Below are 20,185 nucleotides of genomic sequence, written 5' to 3'. Positions count from 1 at the left end.
GTTAAATAATACATAAAAGCCCTTATTTAGGTTAGAATATTTTCAAGAGGGTCATTTAAAAACTATTTTTACTTAAATTAAATTTTTAAACAAAATGACAGTTTTTGTCAACTCTTCTCACTGGCCTTTAGTAGCCAACAGTAATGAAAGTTCTGTTTCTGCTCTTTAAAGTACAATCCATTCCTTTCCTTTTCCCATCACAACCAATACTAACCCCTCAATGGAAATTAAATAAAAGCCTGTGACTACATTAAATATTGCTTACCAGAAGGGGAACAGGATGATTCTTGTGATGAAGAATGCGATAGAAAAGATGACAAAGAGCATATTGCAGGTTTTCTCCCAGTGAGCGTAATTAAACATTTTGGCTGCCTGCATTGAATAAAAACCATCAAACATATTACAAATATTCTCTGAAATAAGTTCCTTTCTGCATTTTCATAAACAAGGACTCATCTTCCACCTAAGCAGGAAGAAAATGTCCTCCCTGTTTGACATGTAAAGCAATCATACAACTGACACCTAATAAAGCAGTATCAAAACAGATTCTTTGTTTATATTTCTCCTTTCATCTTAAAGGAAAGGACTCTGTATCAAAAGCCTAAAGAACAGCTCTCCGATCAGAATATAAAAGTGTCACGAAAACAAAAAGTGCTCTTGAAAACAGAGGTAATCCCTCATTTCTGTACCAGATTCAAAACGGGCTGAGTCAAAGAGAAGCTGCTGGCCACATCTGCACGCTCAGGAGCGGCAGTGACCCCATATACACAGGCATTCTGGTGCATGCACGTTACTGACCCTTCTCTGTGCCTAATTCAGCTTCAGTTTTCTCCTTTTTGAGAGCTGGAGATCCTAGCATTGGTCTCTATTCCGCTAATAAAGATTACAATTACTGCTTCTCCCCTAGCTGAACTGTACAACTCTCCATGCTTCATTTAGGAATCACCCTGGGCACTGCTGAATGAAACAGCTGTTCTCAAGAGTGAACAAAGCTTCAGGTGCCAAGCCTAAGTTTTAAACAGCAGTTTGATGAACTTTTGAGTGGCAGGGCTGAATTAGTTATTCTGGTACCCAACTTCAGTTTCCATCTGAGTGCTGTCCTACCAGTTGTCAGCTCAACTATTTGTAAGGCCACACAGTTAATTGGACCACAGAGCAGTTCAGGATTAAAAGTAACCCAGCAAAATCTGTATGTATGCGTTTAATCTGGACCAGTTCCAACTGCATGACGCCCAATTAGTTGTTCCAATACAACGGAGAGAGTATCAGGAGCAGAAATTAACAGCAACAGACAACAGCCTACAAGGGCTGTTTACACGGGCACTGCCACCAAAAGAGGTGATGAAACTATGCTCTTCATCTTGGTGTTATAAAACCAGGATAACTCTATTGAAGGAAACACAGTGTGCATTTGTCTTCCAAGAAACCCAGCAGCAAGTCTATGACCACAGTGCTGTGTGCAGAATAGGACACTTCTTCATCTTAAACATTTCTAAACATTGATATTTAGTTCAGGGAAGGGACTTCCCCTTCAGTCCAGGGGAAGAAACTTTTATTCTGCCAGTAGATACCGGTGATATCTTGTTCAGGGACAGCTTGAGTGTCTCCAGCAGAAGTGTATAATGTAGATGTACCCCTTGGGTCAACACAGGGATGTGAATGCTGACAAAATTAAGCCAGTTTGGAGAAGTGGCCAAAATTTTGGCTGCTAAATTTGCTTGAGAATCGGTACCATGACAAGCTGTTCACAGGCTAGCCGACTGGGTCTGATTTAAAGTGAAACAAGAACAATCCAGGGAGGCAGTTGTATTTCCAGTCCCTGTTCTGTACTGAAGAACTTCTCTTTCTCATAATGGATTCTCATAACAGAGTATCAGCTTAAATTATCTAGAAGCTCTTTTTTATCTTACAATTTATGAATCTGTGAAGCCGTGTCTCTGTGGGGATAGGAAGGGATCGTATGAAACTTGTGGCAAAAAGATTAAAACGTCACTGAACATAACCTGGGCAACCACCAAAAAAACCCCCAAAAAACACTGACAAAAAACCCAAAACAAAAACAAAAAAAAGATGGAGGGCAGGGTTACCTCGAGCCAGAAATCTGCAGTATCGTGTACAAACATCACCAGTGTTCCAAGACGCACGTAATTGCCACACCAAGAGCCACTCATCAGCCCAATGGCTGCCAAGTGATGAACGACATGAGCCAGAAAATCCTGTGAAGGAGAGAAGAAAAAAGGTAGAGCCAAGCAAGTCCAGCCCTTGAGGGTCTCCGTGCGGATGAAGTGACAAGCAAGACTCCTCACACACAGAGAGATGCCCTGGCAGCCAGGAGAGCGCGGTGCGCGCAGGTGTGCCAGGGATGGACTGATGCTGCCCTCATGCGGCTGCACCAAATCCAGCATCAGGACAGTGCTTTTCCTCGTAAACGTTTTTCCCCTCCCTCACAGAAACGGAGGTTCTGGCTACAAACAAGCACGGCCACTTGCCTTCCTCTTGTTGTCAATCCCAAGTGTAAATAAGAGAGACCAGTAAAAACTAATCTCAGCCATGTAGTACCAATATTGGGATGGCAGTAGAGTCTGTAATGAAGAAAAACACAGTTAACTCTGAGAATAGCAAACGGTGAATGCCAAGTGAAATTACTTCTTTTTTCCTTTCCCCACTTCTTTTGCTCCTCTGCTGAGTCTTGCTTAAAAAATTAAACTAAACTAAATCCCTGTTCTGGGCTTCATTAAGAAGGGTGTTCTGGGAGCCAAATATTTTAACCTTTACTCAGACCAAACTCTCAGTTTCTGCTGTTCCTCCCCCAACTCTGAATTTTAGCATGCTTTTTTCTATGGTTTTGTCAGGGAACTACACGCAGAGTGCTTCTGCATTTAATTACAAAGAACTTCAAATAAACGAAGCCCTCCATTTTGGTGAACAATTAACATTTTAAACATTTGCACATCCCATGACTAAAATGTCAGCTATTTATGCTAAAATCCTATGCATCTGCTTAGGGCTAGATGCTGAGCTTGGCCGCTCCCTTGGTTCAATACGTTTCCAGGTGGCAGGAAGAAGGCTTGGTTATCAGGTCCCACGGGTAAAAGAAGCTGGGAAAACTCAGCTGGGAGGCAGGATTCTTTTTATTACTGGCCCCTGCCTAGGACAGGAATAAGAAGGCAGTGTGATGGGCCACAGATTTATAAAAATAGGAGGGGGAGGCACACGAGAACCTCTGGTGGGCAAGAAGGCAGTTTGCTTGGAGTCATCTGTTACCGGACTGTTAATAAAATATTTTAGGAAGAAACGAGAGCCTTGTGACCCGTGGGAACAACCAGAGTATTGAGCAGAGATCCCCAGAGCAGGGACTCATATTATGCCAAACCAAATCACTGCAGCACTCCCTCCACCCACACTACCGAGCAATAGGGCCCAGCAGGCACACAGCAGTCTGGCTGCTCGGCATAACCCCCTGCGCAACGCTATTCTGCCCTCGAAGCATCGTCAGGACTGGTGCAACCTTAGAGGTTCTGCACTGAAACCCATAATACAGATAGCATCTACTGTGTGCAACTGGTAACCTGGGATGGGTGGAAATAACAGTGGTCTGGCTGGAGGGCTGCGTTGCAGCACAGGCAGATCATGGAAGAGTCCTGCAACAGTCAGCAGGAGGTACAAAAGAAGGGCAAAAGGCTTTGGTGCCACACCTCTCTAGGTGGCGCCCATTGGGAGGGAGAAGCGCTTCTGCGGATTAGCCTTTCCAATGGGGAAATACCTGGAACTCCTCGAGGCCAAGGGCCCAATGCCAAAAAGCTCACCTGAAACGGATAGCCAACCCACGTCTGCCATATGTCGTAAAACCACGGTTTCTGAGGAAGACAGATGATTCAGAGACTGATCAGCTGAGCAACAATAAGTCGTCTTAACTCAAAATCTTCAATATTAAAACTTCTCTAAGTGGAGCAGGCTAAGAAGCTATAGTCTTGATAACTGTTCTGCACCAATTTCTAAAGGGATCTTACGTCTCAGATTTATTATATTGGTCCCAGCTTTTTGGCTTCTTTTCAGGACACCTGAAATGTTCCAGTTCATCATTTCATCATCCAAAGCAGTGGGTGTGTGTTTTATTACTGCAATTACTCAAGATATGTTGCCACAGTGATTAGATTTTGCTGTGTTTACCAGCCGCACACATCACTGGTTCATGATGATAAACAGTGTTTGGGGAGAAGAGCCAGAGGAACGTAGACACGCTCAGAACTGTTCTGTTGCTCAGGAGAAGCATTAATGACACCCCAGGCAGTGCTCACAGTTACAAGCAGCACTCTCGCTGTTATTCCCAACTTCTGACTCAGCAGCAACACCTCAATAAATAGCTGTGAAATACACCATTGTTGTGACCCCCAAAAGTGCTGCCAGAAAAGGTTTATGGCCTCCATGGAGAAAAACATGGCCATGTGATGCATTTGTAGGTGTTAACAAGACATGTTGTAAAACCATCTGTGTGACTTCTTAAAACTTGCCTTAAAAATACTGATTATTCATAAATTACTGTAGCATAACAGTTCAAAAGATAATTTAAAAATTAAGTAAAACCTCAGTGCATATTGCAGCCTACCATCTAGATTACATACATCAAAGATCTGAACCCAAAGAGCCACTGAAACCAGTGAGTCTTTCAATGGACTTCAAGAAGATCTAGAAATCCGTCCTCATTTTGTTAAAAATAAGAATATCAATCCTTCAAAAAATTAACTTACATCATACAGAAATATAAATCCAGCAATGGAGGATGTAAGATAGAATGAAAATCGCCAGCTGCAAAATTAAAATGAAAAAATAAGAACAAAGCATTATGATTTTTATAGGTATAAAAATTCTGTCCTCAGCCAGAATTACTACTGCAAATCATGGTATATCACAATCTTCACACAAGATGCCCTCACACTCTACATCAAGGGTTGTCACATATGAACTATCTCTGAATTATTAATATTTAATATCTGTGAAATATTGACTACAATTTAGCAATTGACTAATTGCTGAAGTAGTAACTTATTTTACATTATCACAATACAGATATCTTGATTGTGATTACAGCAGTCATTTTCCAGCCAGGCATGAACTGATCAAGGGAACAGTCACAGCAAATGTAATAAATACTGTAAAATTAATGTTTGATAACACCAACCTTTACCACTGTATCAATCCCTCCAGAATATTCACGCTGGACTAAGAACATCTCACAGTTCCCTGACTCGACGTCTTTCAGCCACGTGGCACATACTTCCCAATCTGATCAAACACTGTGAAAGCTGTGAGCGCCAACAGTGACTTGTTTCAACTGCTGTGTTAATTTCTTCTGATCTCTCTTAACACCGATTGTTGAAAACAGGGGAGCCCTAAGAAACTTCAACATCAACTACTGTTAGTTTATGTCTTACTACAGAGGTCTGAATTAACTATAAACCTCAATCTTTGACTAGGTTTGCCAGCATTTAGCCTGATCTAAGCTTTTTTGTGGCTTAAATGGATATCCATCAAGATAGATAAAACTTTCAGGTTTTCACCACCAATCTGGTAAGTCAGCAAAAGGAAGAAAGTTCTTGTGTATCTTAGCGAACCGAAACTGTCTTGTTGCTTACATATGTCAGAGCAGGATGCTGTGATTTGGAGCCAGCAATCAGCGTTGTAATGACTCTGGAGCCTGTGTGGGAGGTATTGTCCTTGGGACTGGGTGCGGCTGGAGACTCAGCCAGAGCTTTCCCACTCCCACCTCTACAGGTGATGGAAAACTTCTTCCTTTTCACTCTTCTCCTTGGCAGGAACAAGCCTGACCTTTCCCAGAACAGCTCTTCAAAAACACTGAGGGATTTCACATGCTAAGAAAGGTCGTGATCACAGAGAGAGGCACATGGCCCCAAACCCGGCGAGAACATTCTATAGAACAAGAGGTGTCCCGGAGGAGAGCAGCACACGGCCTCCCAGAAAACCTAAATTTGCTAAAAAGAAGGAGAGAGCGCCTCAAGAAGAACACTTTACTAATGGGTTGAGAGATGTATAAAAATGAGATTGTGGTCTTTGGCAAACATTAATGAAGTGCCATATGAGAGATGATGATGAGAACCTGCCTGGCAAAAGCAGCCCCTCCTTTCTGGAGGCTGGAGGCTGATATCCCAGGTGAAAGAATGAGATGTTCAAAGACTGAGCCAGCGTTTTACAAGAAAAACAAACAAACAAAAGATGAGGACGTGGAATGACGGAGGCTAGACAAGATAATATGTCTCACGCCTGCAGAAGAAGTCAAGAAAACAATTATAAAATTGCCACTTGATACACTGGTAATAAACAATCGTTTTACTTCTCAACTTTAAAGCATCTTCAGGTGATTTGAAAATAACACTTCAGAACACCCACTGCGCAGACAGAAAAATTCAAAGGTACATGGTGGAAATTAGGAGAGCAAATGGAAGGGGAGAGTGGAACCCACAAGTAATACTTGACTCAGGGTTAACCAAGAGACGCTATGAAAAACAACCCCACGACATGGGGCAGACTTTTTACACAAGGGCTGATTCTGCCCTCACGCCTCCTATTTCAAGCAAGGGAGGTGTGAGTAGTCCAGTGGATACAGCAGGACTGATTCTGTATTGATTGTAAAGTGTAAGTGGTTTTCTGAATCGGATCCAAAGCACAGAGCACCTAACAAGACTGTGCCATTAGTCCCCAGCCCTACAAATATATATTGAACACACTTGGCAATAAACGCACAGTGCTTCAGATGAACTCATTATATGTGCAAGACTGCCAGAGCACTACCTCATTTTGCATTTAGCCAAGCTTCCTTATGAATTTGGTGAACAAAACCTAAAGTAAAACTCATCCAAATTCACCAAATTTTGCCCAAGTGCCTTTTAAGCTCTGAACCTGGCCACCTGGGAGAGCACCAAACAACAGCTATGCAGAAGGATTTTCTTATTTAACTTCAGGAATCTTTTCTCTCCAATCGAGTCTAACAAAAAAGAATTCAGTAAGTGAAGTTAAAGGCTGGTAAGTCTTTTAAGGCAGGGAAGGTTTCATGCAAAGGGCTTTCCAAACCCCAGTGTTGCTTAACTGGAAGCACTAATAGCTTAAGTATGGGTTAGATCTGGCTCATCAGATTTTCCTTGTGATTCAGAAAAATGATCCTGGAGATTGCAGGCTTTCAAAAATTTCATAATGCTTGTAACATTGACTACTAGTGTGGAATAACTCTGTTCCTCATTTGTTGCCTTAAGAATTATATCCAATTAAATTCACTGACAGAGAGCAGAGCAAGGTTCACAAAATTGCACAAGAGAAACCTGTTTGCTTCATTCTCACTCGAGCTGCCAAGCATGTTTTGATTTCAGTCTTTGGCTGTGTATTACTAGAGACATGCATCCATGGCAGGTAGGTCTTTTATCAAGAGCAGGAAATCTCATTGTCACCTGTAAAACAAAGTTAACTGATCCACAACAGCAGAAATAAATCATGGATGTCGGTTTGTCAGGACGCTTTACTCAACTCAGCGAGGCTTCAGAGCGACGCATCTATGTCTATCAACTGGATTTATGCCCAACAGAGGACATCATCAAATCATTATCATATTGGTTCACACTGAAAATAATCTTGATAAAGTATTCAACTTTGAGCTTTGTAGCTGTACTTTTAACCCTGATTCCTTAAGCTAATCTACACTAAAAGAGGTTAAATATTATAATCATGTGAATTTTTGCCAATGTAATTATGCTCGTCAAAAATCCAAATACACAGGACGTTAGTAAAGCTTTTTACACTGGCACAGTTAATTTCAGTATCGAAAAGGGACGAGCTATGTAAGTAAAGCCATGCCCATTTTAGGATTTGCAATTTGTATGAGATTTTGGATAACACTGGAATAGTTAAATAGCAAAATGTTTAGGTATGGGGAAGTTCTCATGCATTTATGAAAAATCAGATTCTTGAACGCTGTTCCAGTTTTCAATCATATGCAGGAGGTTTTGAAACTTTTTACATATTAATTATTATCACTCAAAATTGTTCAATGGCCCGCTCTCATCAGCGTATTTGAGTTCATGTTTTGCACAGTACCCCACGTTCAAGCTGTGACACCTATCATTTAGTTAGGATGCCACGACTCCTGCTCTTGAACTGACTTCTGCACACATAATAGCATCCCAAGATGACAGTATGGATACATACATAAAAAAGAGTGAGTAAGCATTTTTGTTCCCCTATGATTACTGGCAGACAGAAAAATATTTTCTTATTCTCTGCATGTTTTCATTAAGCAGGAGCCTACAAATAAGTCCATTATTACACAATGAAGAAAACTGTAAAATATTTTTGGTGGTTTTTTTCAGGAGAAACTGTTAACCTAATCTTTTAAAGTCATACCATTTGGACAAATGCTACTAGATCCTTTCAATTTCTTTGTGTACGCACAAACCAAAACCCTCGTCAGACAGACCCAGCTTTCTGGAAATGCGTCCCCCTTAAGAGGCACCTAAGAACCTCAATCATTTTTTTCAAAACAGTAAAATACATAATAATCAAAAGCATTGTCTTTTCTTACAAAGCTTCCTGGAATTTCCGAAGCACTGTTGGGATCTCAAGGTTTCGCCGTCTCCTAAACCACTTTTCCACCAAGCGGACTGTACAGTTGCACTTTTTGGCAAGGCCTTGAATCTCTGACTGCAAAAAATGGAATAGTGTTAGCAACAAGATGTACACCAACGTAACTTTCATTTATTTTGTAGTTCATAGATCAGTTTCCCACCGTTGTAAGGTCTTCATTTAAAAATATTACTAATATTAGCTATCACAGGGGTTTACCTTGCAGGCTTCCTGGTTTAATTTTTGAGTGACACCCACAGAAACCCTGGATTTTATATAAATAAAGCAGGCATGAAATGTACAGCTCCACAAACTGTGCTATTGTCTTTCTGGTGGCTTCTGGTAATTTCAGAGATGCAACTTCTACTGCTAAGCAAGAGGTTGGTCTGGAGGGGGGAAGTGCTATGTATCAACACATGTGGACATTGTATCTAATTATAATTAATTATTAGATCATATTTAAATGAGTCTCACAGGTGAGACGTGGGCCTGGAATTAAGGTGACCTGAGGTCTGTTCTCAAATCCAGTGTACTTCTGTGGCACAGGGCAAGGCAATTAATCTTACTGAGCAAAATCCAGACTGCCTTTTGACACCTAAAATAAATTAGGGCTACAGCATTGCCTAGAAATGCATCTAGCTATTCAAGCGCACAGCTGGGTGTCTCTGCTTTACGTGTGCTCTGCAGGTGAGGTGGCTCTGCCGTGCAGCCGTGTTAGCATGTGCTACGCGCAAGGCAGTGTGACTCTTGCACTTCTGGGCGTTCAGCGCCCCACGTGCAGCAGCCTGTAGGCTTCCTCCCTCTCCTCCATCCCAAGGTGCCCTGACCTCCCCTGGGGCTGCTGCAGGAGCAGAGGTAGTGTTCGACTCGCCCCTGGGGAAGCTCTTTCCCAGCAAGGCTAGCATGCAAATAGTGGGTGGCAGCAGCGCTGCCTCCGCCGAGTTAAGTCCAGTCCAGTTAGTCTCCTACCCTCAGAGAAAGCTCTGGTATGTGAGCAAAGGCACCTCAGCTGCTGGGGAGGGCAGGAGCGCAAACAGCCTCTGTGTTCAGCCCGTCCTGCTGGCTGGAGGGCTCTCTACGTGCCACGCAGGAATACCGACTTTGTTCTGACAGACATGTAGCCTAGATGCCCTCAATTGCCAGCCAGGCCTCTGCAGGCATTCTCAGGCACGCTGGTCCCCAAGCTGGACACCTAAAGGAGGACAGCCTGAATCTTTCCCATGTACTGACAAGTATAAAAATGCTGTGCTTCCTTTCAGAGATTAATTGTCAAACTGTACTCATGCAGAAAGAAGGTGTGAAACAGAGAGATCAGGATACTTGCCCAGATAGAGAAGAGCTCATATGTGAACACGAACACATCTATTCCTGATGATATCAGGCAAAAGACACAGTAAGAGAATAGCAGAGTTAGGGATAGAAAGCAAAAGTTCCACGTAACAGCAATTATCAATATCCCTTATTACTAGAAAGCACGTATTTCTTTTCAAAAACAGTGTAAGAACGCTGCAATTGTTTGGTATCTGTACTTAGGTAAGTGAACTTTTTGAGGCTGCATTCACAGCAACGTTTCCCATCAAAAATCAAGTTGCCTCATTTTTTGAGGTGGCAAACATTGGCTATTATTTTTTTCTTGTTCAAATTTAAAACAAGCAAGGTAATAGAAAGATGGCTTTTCTTTCTCATATAAGCCAGGATTAAGTTTGCAGCAATATAACGGATCAAAAGGCTTCCATGCCAGCGTTCCAATATTATTGCTTGCAATAAATATGATACCGCTTTCCAACAACAGATGTCAGCTGATGTTTTCTCCAGGCAGAATGAGTTAAAGATGGAACACTGATCTTCACTGGAAATAATATTAACAGTCTAACCTACAACAGCATGCCAGAAAATTAAACATCTTAAACATATTTTCTGTTTTGGATGCCATATACCCTTGTCAGCAGAACAGCAACAAAAACCCAAATAAATTAAGTCATCTGTCAATCAGCTGGAACTCATCCCATGATGTCATTGCTGATAGCTGATTGAAACAGTAAGACTTGGGATTTTCCAAAACCAAAACTAGTTTAAAAGAATGAGAATCCTTACTTGGGATGGATGTTTTGAGCACTCCCGGAAATAACTCTCTAAAACAGGATTAGGCTGTGGCTTCACACGTCTTACATTCTTTATACCTAAGGCTTTTGCTAGAGGTATAGCAACATATCTGAAAAGACATACCGTGAAAAACTTTAAAAATACAACACAGTTACAAGACCTTAGCTATTCTCATATGGATATGAAGAAAATAAATCTAAAGCAATTTACTTTGCCATAGGATTCAACAGTGCACTGTGAGAGAAAGGAATCTCCCCCTAGGTAATCCCAAGAGAGAACCATAGGATATTAGCAGTTATGCAAAAAAGCAGACCCAAGGACTCAAGTTTGTGGTCATGAAATGCTATAAAACTAAAGGAAAGATCCTGATTTTTGTGTCCTTGTGTTTTTCAGAGACATATTGGAGTTAAGAAACAATTAAGGGAGAGTGAAACAAGAACAGATGCTCTCTCCATGTGAGCTGAAAGATTGCTACCGGGATACTTTCTCCTAGAGGCAGATAGTCACTTAGCACATTGCTTCACCGGGCTACCACTGCCCAAGACACTGGATTCAGCTTGCAGCCTCTAGCTTGTGGCACACAGCAACTCCCGAGAGACTGAAGGCTTCTCTTTCTTTTCCTTTTTCCAATACAAATTGCTGCAGAGCATGCCAAATGCTTCGCTCTTCTACTTGGGCAGGCTTTTCTGCAAAAGCCCCCCTTCACTCCTGCTGATACCAGCAATTGATTCCTTATTACTCATAGCAGCGGTCAGTTTTCCTCATTCATGGGCAGATTCACTGCAGGCCAGATGTGTGGGCTAATTATTCACACGAGCGATTTCCAATAGCAGCGCAGTGAGACACAGTTGGGCAAGCATTTACTCAGGAGACACTGTGAATGGTTATAAAACATATGATCCAAATTACTTTTGATCTGTAACATGAATGATCTTATCTGGTTCTGTTTTAAGTTTGTCCAACTTAAGACATTCCAAATTTCCTCATTCTATCCTGAAATAATTATAAAAACCTACTAATCACATTCTTTAGAGCAAAAAAAGAAAGTCAAGCAAAAAATGCACAAATAAGTCAGTCAAAGCACTGCAAATCTTCATATTTTGTAGCTTTCTTCTGTGGAGCCAACCTCTGCCTGTCCCATAAGATTCCAGCTGCAGAAGCAATCCATCTTTCAGTGCCAAAGTGAGAAAAAAAAAAAAGAATCAGCATAACTAGATCTCCATAAAATGTTCACATGAAACTTTGAGATCCCTCCAGTCTGCCCAGTTTTGCTACAGCTAGACACCTGGGATCTATCAACCTCACACAAATGTCCTGGTGGAGGACCAAACGAAAGGAGAGGTTGGTTTGGAGGACAAATACCTCTACCCTTCCACCAAAGGAGAAACAGCAAAAGGAAACCCAAATGGCTTTGGATTAATTGTCTCTCTAGTGAAAGGAGATAATTAGAATTATCCAAACGCTGTTCTAGAAAAGCTAGATAGAAATATTTTCCTTCTAGACTGGACCACAGCCACACGTACCTAATAGGAAAAATATTTCCCAGTATTTCACCTGCCATATTATCTGTACTAGATCTTACTAGCAAACCACCAACTAATCCTCCTTTATAAAAACATAGGAATGTTGATCTAAAGATATTTTATTTTTAAAAAAAATTTAGCATTAGTGAGGATTAACATTAGCATAAAATTGCATTTCTTACCTTTCACTGAAGAATCGGATAATCAGCAATACAATAGCATATGGTATTGTGGCATATAATTGATGTGGTTTTGGAAAGACAAGTCCATCGCGGTCTACAAAATGTGCCCACGTGACATTGACAGGCATCCAGATATTCTCCCACCAGAACCAGCTGTTGAGTGTCTTTAATATGTGCGCCATGCTAAGCAAATAAAAAGAGAATTAAAAATTATTCCTAGCGTATTAAAAAGAAAATGCATGAAATAAAACATACTGAACGTTGCTGTGTAGAACAGCGGTTCCCAGCTGGCAAGACATTTCCTAAAGATAAGGTACAAGCAAATAGCAGATGAGGCTCGGGTCCCACAAGAACAAGCTGTCGTGGGCTGCATGGGTTGCACGGGCATTGCGGGTCCAACAGAGGCACTCTACAGGAACCTGCAGGCACTGTAGAGGTGCTCAGGTGTCCCAGACTAAATCAAGAGCAAACAGACCTTGCCAACGAAGTGTGCAATTGTGTCAGTTTTCTCAGAAAAAAAAGGAAAAAAAATCAGTTACAGGAAGTTGAAAACCCCTTGGTTTAGAGCATGCAGGTGGGATTATAATCCCACAGAAGATAATAATAAGATTATAATCCCAAAGCAGAAGATAAAATAATAGAGCTAAATTTTGAGCTGGTATAAACCAATGTAGAGCCTTTGAAATCTGCCGCAGGGGGTTAATCTACTGTCTCATTTCAATCATTCACACTGGACTGCTTAGTACCTGGTCAAATCTTTTACAATTATAATTTATAATCTATCATACCAATACACAAAAGATACTAAAGAGAACTGATCTTCCCTAGGCTGCCTTTGTAAATTAAATGTAAGTGGGTGGAGGGGTGGAAAAGAAATGAGAAAGTCCAGGGGGTGACTCACTTCCATAATAATGAAGACATTTCACTGCTAAATTACTGCTGCTTAATGCGCTAATGGCAATATACATCTTGACCCTGATTTTGCAAGCACCTCTGCACAGGACCAAGTATAAAAATTACAGTGCACAACAAGCTTTTTGGGGGATTTGCAAGAAATACTATGATTTAACTTCGACCAAATCCTCGATCAGAACAAAATGTCCAAAATCAGTCCTTGAAGGAAAAAAAAAATTCATTTAAATGAAAACATTTCATTCTTGTAAAAGTCTCATTTTCAAGCTTTGCATTCTATATTATATATTTAGAAATTTCTGTTATCCCTCATTTAGTTGTAATGGCTTTACAGTACAAACACTGTTATATATCCTGTAAAAATATTCTAAAATTGAATAAAAATAGAAGTTATTGTGATGTTTTCCGTAAGACTGAAATAAGTAATCTTTCTATAATTTCTAGGACTAATAAATTTAAATAACTTTTTCCATACTAAAATTTCCTGTAAACCAGAAAAAAAAAAGAAGAGGAAATAACTGATTTCACTGAACCATAGTTTCGATGAGGAAACAGTTGAGCTGGGAGAATTTCAACCAAGCCTCCTCATAGCGTCAGAAATCCCATCTGAAGATCCCGCAGTGATGCATTTATACAGGATCAAGTGATACTGTCAAAGCATGCTGAGGACAGATCGTAGCTCAGGCCCTTTCATGTTCCTCTATATTTGAGCAGGGGCCACAGAACTTCAGTTTTGCCTGCAGCCACACGTAGCTTCCACCCGTGCTGGATCAGGAGCTTAGTGCACTCAAACCGGCTTTCCAGATTTGTACACGGCTGGCTCTGATGCCCACTTTAATCAACAGCTAACGAACAATCCCTGCGATCCACACTGGGCTGTTTCCACTAAGTTGAAGCCTTGCAGGAGGTTTGTGAAACAGTGACTTGCATCCATCAAACAGAGCTGGGTTAACAGACACTGTGAATCAATTTACTGGCCATGCACAGTAGTCAGTATTGAAATATTAATAACCCAGCCATTTAATCTTTTTAAATGCCAAAAGGGGACAGTAAAAACCTACTGAATGAATTGTGTGTCTATAAGCAAATGCAAAAATAAAGGAGGGAGAAATCACAATTGTTCCTGCACCGAGATTTTATATGCCAAGTTTCAGCCTAGAGCAATTTTTTACTGCTGAATTATAAACTCCTGGAAGTAGGGATTTATAATGGGGCTGCTAACAGACCCTTAACTACAGCTAGCAGGCGCCATGATAATGAAGCAGGGCTTTGAAACATGACATTTTAGGTCAGACAGAAAGGCTTGCAGACGAACTGCCCTAGAAGACCAGGAGAGAGACTCATTACACAGTTCTGCTTCCGAATACACCTATATTTTTAAAATAGCCTGCGCATTGCAAACTATCACAAACTGTGATGCAATGAAAATAGGCCAGTCTATTAAAACACAGTGGAAAGAGCACTAACAGTCAGACTACGGTGAGATGGGTTGTGACCGAATATGCACCCAGAACACTTAAACCCTAGAAAAACACAGTAGTGCGTATTTTCATATTGGATTTTTGGGATTTCACTAATTCATGTTTTCCTTCCACACACGGATGCCTTACTGTATGACTACCTTTTCAGGTTTTAAATTAGTTAGTACATCTCTATTAAACTAAGCTCATAAGTACATGCTTAATCTAAAATCTAAGGGAATTCTGGGATTTGGAGTCTGACCCAGAGTCCACAGATTTTGGTAGGAATCCTCCTCACAAACACCAGATAGAGTCACAGAAAAGTGGGTTCTCTGAAACTCTTTCTTCTGTAATCCTCTGTATTTGTACCAGGGCTTGCCTTGCACACAGGGGAATAGACCATCCCTGATGAACGTTGTCCAAGTAATTCTTAGAAAACTGTTGATGAGATTCCACATCTGCCTGCAGCCTATTCTTATGTTTCATTACCCTTAGATTGGATGTTGACCCTACATCCAACCTATGTTTTCACTGCAGCAAATCAGGTCATTCCCCAGGCAATCTTGGAGATTTCCATCTTCATAATAGCAGCTCTTTAAGTAGTTGGGCTGTTTTCCTGTCTCCCTTCAGCTTCACTTCTTGTCATGAGATTTCAGGAGCACCTGGAAGGTGAGGAAGTCCTTCCAAACACACCTGGGCAGCAGTGACCTGAGCATTTTACAGTTTCTCTTTCTGCCCTCTTTGCTTTCAAATGGCTGACAGCTGTGGCTCTGTGGTTAAGTAGTTTTATCCCTCCTTAAATCATGGAAATCCTGAAACATATAGGAACTCCATAAATACTATTTTGTTGCATGCATCATATACAAGCAAGGCTTTCTTCTGTACTACAAACAAGCTGTGGCCCTTTCAGCTTGCTGAGAAATGTCTCATGAAACCCACAGGTACTTTGTATGTTTTTCTGTATGAAAAGGAAGATGATACCTGACAGAAGTCTCCATCTCAGGAAGCACTGCTCAAAGCAAACTAACTGGGAGTAACTCAGCGCTAGCTTTATTTATCACCTCCTTCTCCACAAATACTTACTTGCTACTTCCTGGAAACCTTGATTAAAGTTAGTATTGGAACTCAATTACACTTTTCAAGACGAACCCATCCCCTCTGCTAAAAAGGTTCTTTCAATGCTCCCACAGCATCAAGGATACAAATAGTCCAGCTCTATGGTTTACTCACCACATCTACAGCAACTGCTGTCCCAAATGCTAATCCTCATTATCAGCTTTCTGCACATTATGACTTGACCACTTCATTCTAAATTATTTACTTTGAATCCTTTTGACCCTAAACAATAGCTGTGTAAATCACGAAAGAAGCCAGAGGATGGAGAAAAGGAGACAGAGAGAAAGCACACAGGCCATTTGTCTCTAGTAGGCTTTGTCTGTTAGAAAAAACACAGCTGCCATTTGCTAATCTCTCCTCCTTCCGATTACCAGCTGCCCAGGACAACTGTGGCAGAGTGACTTCTCAGAACCCTTAATTCCACATCTGTGCCAACTCACCAGGCAGAGATTGAATGGCCAGAGAGAGCAAACTCTGCTTTCAGACCACAGCAGGTTAAAGGCACATTACCAGTGCCATAGGAGAGAAAAGAGAACATTTTCCAGTTATTGTTTGCATGCTACTTTTTCTGGAAAAAAGGTTTTGCCTCCACAAAGGCTATTGTTCTGGCATATTACATGTAGACCAACCTCAAGCACTTGCAAATATCTTAAATGATGTTGTCTGTACTGTTTAGTTTTGGTTTTAACCCAAAGATTTTTGGCAGCTTGTTAAATCCTAACAGGTTAGGAAGGCCAGTAACCCTTTGGCCATAGAATCTTACACTGAGAACATCTCTTCCAAGCACCCATAGCGTGAGTGGGAAACGGAAGGCATCCACCACAGGTCCTCCTGTGGAAGGGACTAATAAGTAGGTAGAAGTCTTTCAGCTGTCCCTTCTGCCACCCAGGGGCTATGAGCAGTGATGGTGAGGAAGACAGGTATTTCCTCATACAGGGCCCGAAATCTGGGTGGGTTATCGCTTGGGTGAGTGGAGTGTGTTTTGCAACAGGCTCATTTTATGCTGACAAATTTTCTCGTCTGAGAAGTGCTATGACTGCAGTCCTTGGGACCTGGGTTCATTTCCCTAGTACACCAGCGTAAAACTAGAGGACGCTTACTTTTGTCAGGAGCTGGTTACCACACAAAGGCAGGTGTTCCAGCGTAACCACAAGTGGTGGTAACCAGTTCCAGTGCTGTGATCAGGCTGTAGATACTGGATTTCAAAGGCAGCTGATCTTTTTAGTTTGCATAAATTGTCACAAGTTGTTATTCTCCACACACACACACACTGCTTCCAAAGAATAGGCAGCATATGCAAAGGCCCAGCTTGTCCTGGTTTGGAATCAGCTCTAACAACAAACTTGAAAGCCTACCCAGCCTGAACCTCCCATTGCTAAGAGTGCTGAGCGCAGAGCTTTTTTTTCCTTACCGCTCATAACAGCGCCAAGCAAGCAACAAGATGTGTCAAGTGAGAAACGACAAGCCGAGTGACCCATATTCCGCCCAACCTAGGGTGAAGAAAACCCTGCTTCTTCCCAGATTCTATCCATACACCAGCACCACCAATATTATTTCCATTGACAAAACTGGAATCATTACCCTTGTTCTAAAAGCGCCTAAAAGTCAATCTAACAATAAAATAAAGATATTTTAGAAAACTGGAAAGTTCCCCTGCATCTTGGAAATTAAATACTCCAAGTAAAGAAGTCTAATCACCTCTTTGCTAAGGAAGGATCTCCTCTGTAGCCTAATCTAGTTTTAAATGGGCTAGAGCAAAACAGGAAAGTCAGGAATGATTACTTCAGGAACTGCATCCTTTATAATTAAAGGAAAGCCTACACAGTTGGGAAGTACCAATGTGAGGTTTCTTTCAAAGCTCTGTTCCTTGGATCCTTGATGTATTCAATTAAAAAAAAAAAATCTTGTATTTTTAATGCCGTTAAGCAAAAAAGGGCAAATTTTGGTTTGACAAAAGCTACATGGCTACATTTTGAAAAACAAATTCAGGAGCTGCTTTGAAGTGGAAATTCTGGCTCCTGCAGTCTGGGAATGAATAAAAAGAAACAGAGCAAAGCTTTGATTGTGTTCTCCACACAAAAGCCCTTGCTTGCAAAAACTGCATTTCCAAAACCAGAACTAAGAGAAGCGATATCCAGGTTTGAAGGTTGTATTAGGAGGATTTCCTATCCTTATTTACTGAATAAATTAGAAAACCCAATGGATCACTAACACAAACATGCAAGTGAAAGGAGCCTTAATTTCTCTAAGCATCTTGTTAGACTGTCTACTCAGTGTGATTCCAGAGGTGTAACAGGGAAAGAATGAAATCAGCAAAAAGCAAGAGTAACATAATTCTATTTCTCTCATCATTTTGTAGAACTGGTAAAGCTGGTGCAGTGACTGTTGGGAAAAATCAAGTCTCCCAGATATCAAAAGAGATAGCAAAGCTGTTCCAGGCTGTTAATCATCAACATTAAAGTAAAGCGGTTTAAAAGAGTAAATAAAGATCAGATCCACCATATCACAGGTTTTGGTTTTGCTTAAGACTAAGCAATATATGCAAAAGTTAACACAGAAGTTTCAGCAGCTGATTTGTGTTCTGCTAAAAATAGATAGAACATTGTTTAAAGAATCCCAACTGCGATCACCACCATGGAACAGGTGAAAAAATATGGGACCTACACTTTCTTGCTAACAGTTATGCAACCTTTTTCATACTGAGGATAGCATGAGCACTACCTAAGAGATACCTTTAAAAAAAAAATCCCAATACTACAGAAAAATGAGTTTTAATAAAACTCAAAAAACCCCACATATACAAACCCTAACTTGTTAATGATTTAGTATTCCTGCAAGTGTTGACAGTTGATATTGCACCATACAGTCTTTCAAATGTACAACAGCTGCTTTATACATCTTCGCATGGACATACTCACAACTTGCAAGTTTGAGAAATCACAGGATGTGACACCAGATTAGCTTCTCCACTGATAATTTTTTATGCTAAAAAATTATTAGTCCCTAAGGCAGTAAGAGCAACCCTGACCTCCACTGTTTTCTTCCACACAAAGCCATTCATTCAGGCATGGGTTGTCAGTGGTAGGTATCTGCCAGTTGGAGACATTGCTTGTTCCTGCTTCTTGGCACTGCTTTTTGCATTTGATCGAGCAGTGTTTTGCACGGGTTTGAACTATGGTTTGTGGAGGAGAGAACTGAATGAAGGATATTGGATTGATGATACCATCTCTTTGCATCTTGTCTTTTCTCATCTGGTTTGTCCAAATGTGAAAACATGATTCCAGTTAAATTCCACACAACCTGAACCACAGTGTGAATGACATTTTACCAAGCCTACACATAGAACCAGTGGCAGCACAGAATAAAAGAGCTGTTGGACTTAAGAGGTTCTTATGATGAAACACTGAAATACTCCATACACATAAAACAGCTGAATTAAGATTGCTATGAGACCTTTAACTTCAAATTTACTCCCTAGCTTGTACAAATCTCAACTGTAAACAGTTTAAGTGCCTAGTTATAGGGCAATTAGAGTATTTTACTTCTTTTACTATTCTATCACATTACCTTGTAATTTGGTTACTATATTGTAGCAGGCTAAAATAACACTTTGAATAAATCTCAATTAAGGTGGCAAGTGAGTTTTATATTTTTCCCTGTTCTCTGGGGGGAAAAAAGAGAATCAGACCTGTTTGAAATAATTCATTTTCTGGGTGAAAGTTACCGTGCTCTCTTTCTTAAAGGTAAATAATTTCTGAGCAGCTAAAATGGTTTTAGCTGATCGCAGGCAGCTGAGGAAAATGAAATATAGTTCTCACACTGTACAGTTCCAGTGCAAACTGTCTGCTTTTAAGCTTTAAAAATCCATAACATTGATAGAGTTGGATAAAGAGCTATGAAATATCACAAATATCTGCAATAATTGAGGTTAAAAAAAAAATCATTCTTTGAATAAAAGCCCTATCCAAACTACAAGTTTTTAATAGATGCTTAATTCATAAAAAGTTTGAACAGACCTAGAGGGACACACCAGTTGCTTCAAGAACTTGTTAGTAACACTTGTCAGAATGTAAGGAAAAATCTTTTTAAGTATGACACTTTTCTTTAAATTATTACTATTGGGGAAAGATGCAAAAGTGATTATTTTTTGTAGCTTACCAAAATTATATTTGAAATAAAAACCTGAAGTCTAACTTAAAATGCTAAGTTATATAATGGAGATTTTACCAGAGTTGTGAGCTGCCTTGGTCACTTATTTAAGATA

General features: G+C 40.6%; 1 protein-coding gene across 2 annotated transcripts in view; it reads right to left on the bottom strand.

The window, feature by feature from the left end:
* Positions 1-20,185, bottom strand: part of LINS1 (lines homolog 1) — a 64,364-nt gene that overhangs the window by 21,328 nt on the left and 22,851 nt on the right. Inside the window, exons 11-18 of one of the 2 annotated variants that reach the window (XM_075159825.1) lie at positions 12,434-12,616; positions 10,720-10,837; positions 8,585-8,703; positions 4,749-4,806; positions 3,807-3,857; positions 2,490-2,582; positions 2,088-2,216; positions 266-372 (exon numbers count right to left, since the gene is read on the bottom strand). In XM_075159825.1, the coding sequence (XP_075015926.1) occupies positions 266-372; positions 2,088-2,216; positions 2,490-2,582; positions 3,807-3,857; positions 4,749-4,806; positions 8,585-8,703; positions 10,720-10,837; positions 12,434-12,616 (858 nt within the window). Of the gene's footprint in view, positions 1-265; positions 373-2,087; positions 2,217-2,489; positions 2,583-3,806; positions 3,858-4,748; positions 4,807-8,584; positions 8,704-10,719; positions 10,838-12,433; positions 12,617-20,185 lie in introns of those variants that run through there. The other variant, XM_075159827.1, reaches the window with a different exon arrangement.

This window comes from Calonectris borealis, chromosome 11 (genome assembly GCF_964195595.1).
Source record: "Calonectris borealis chromosome 11, bCalBor7.hap1.2, whole genome shotgun sequence".
NCBI lineage: Eukaryota > Metazoa > Chordata > Aves > Procellariiformes > Procellariidae > Calonectris > Calonectris borealis.
Note: the sequence above shows the minus strand (reverse complement) of the source record. Positions and strands in the feature narration are given on the sequence as shown.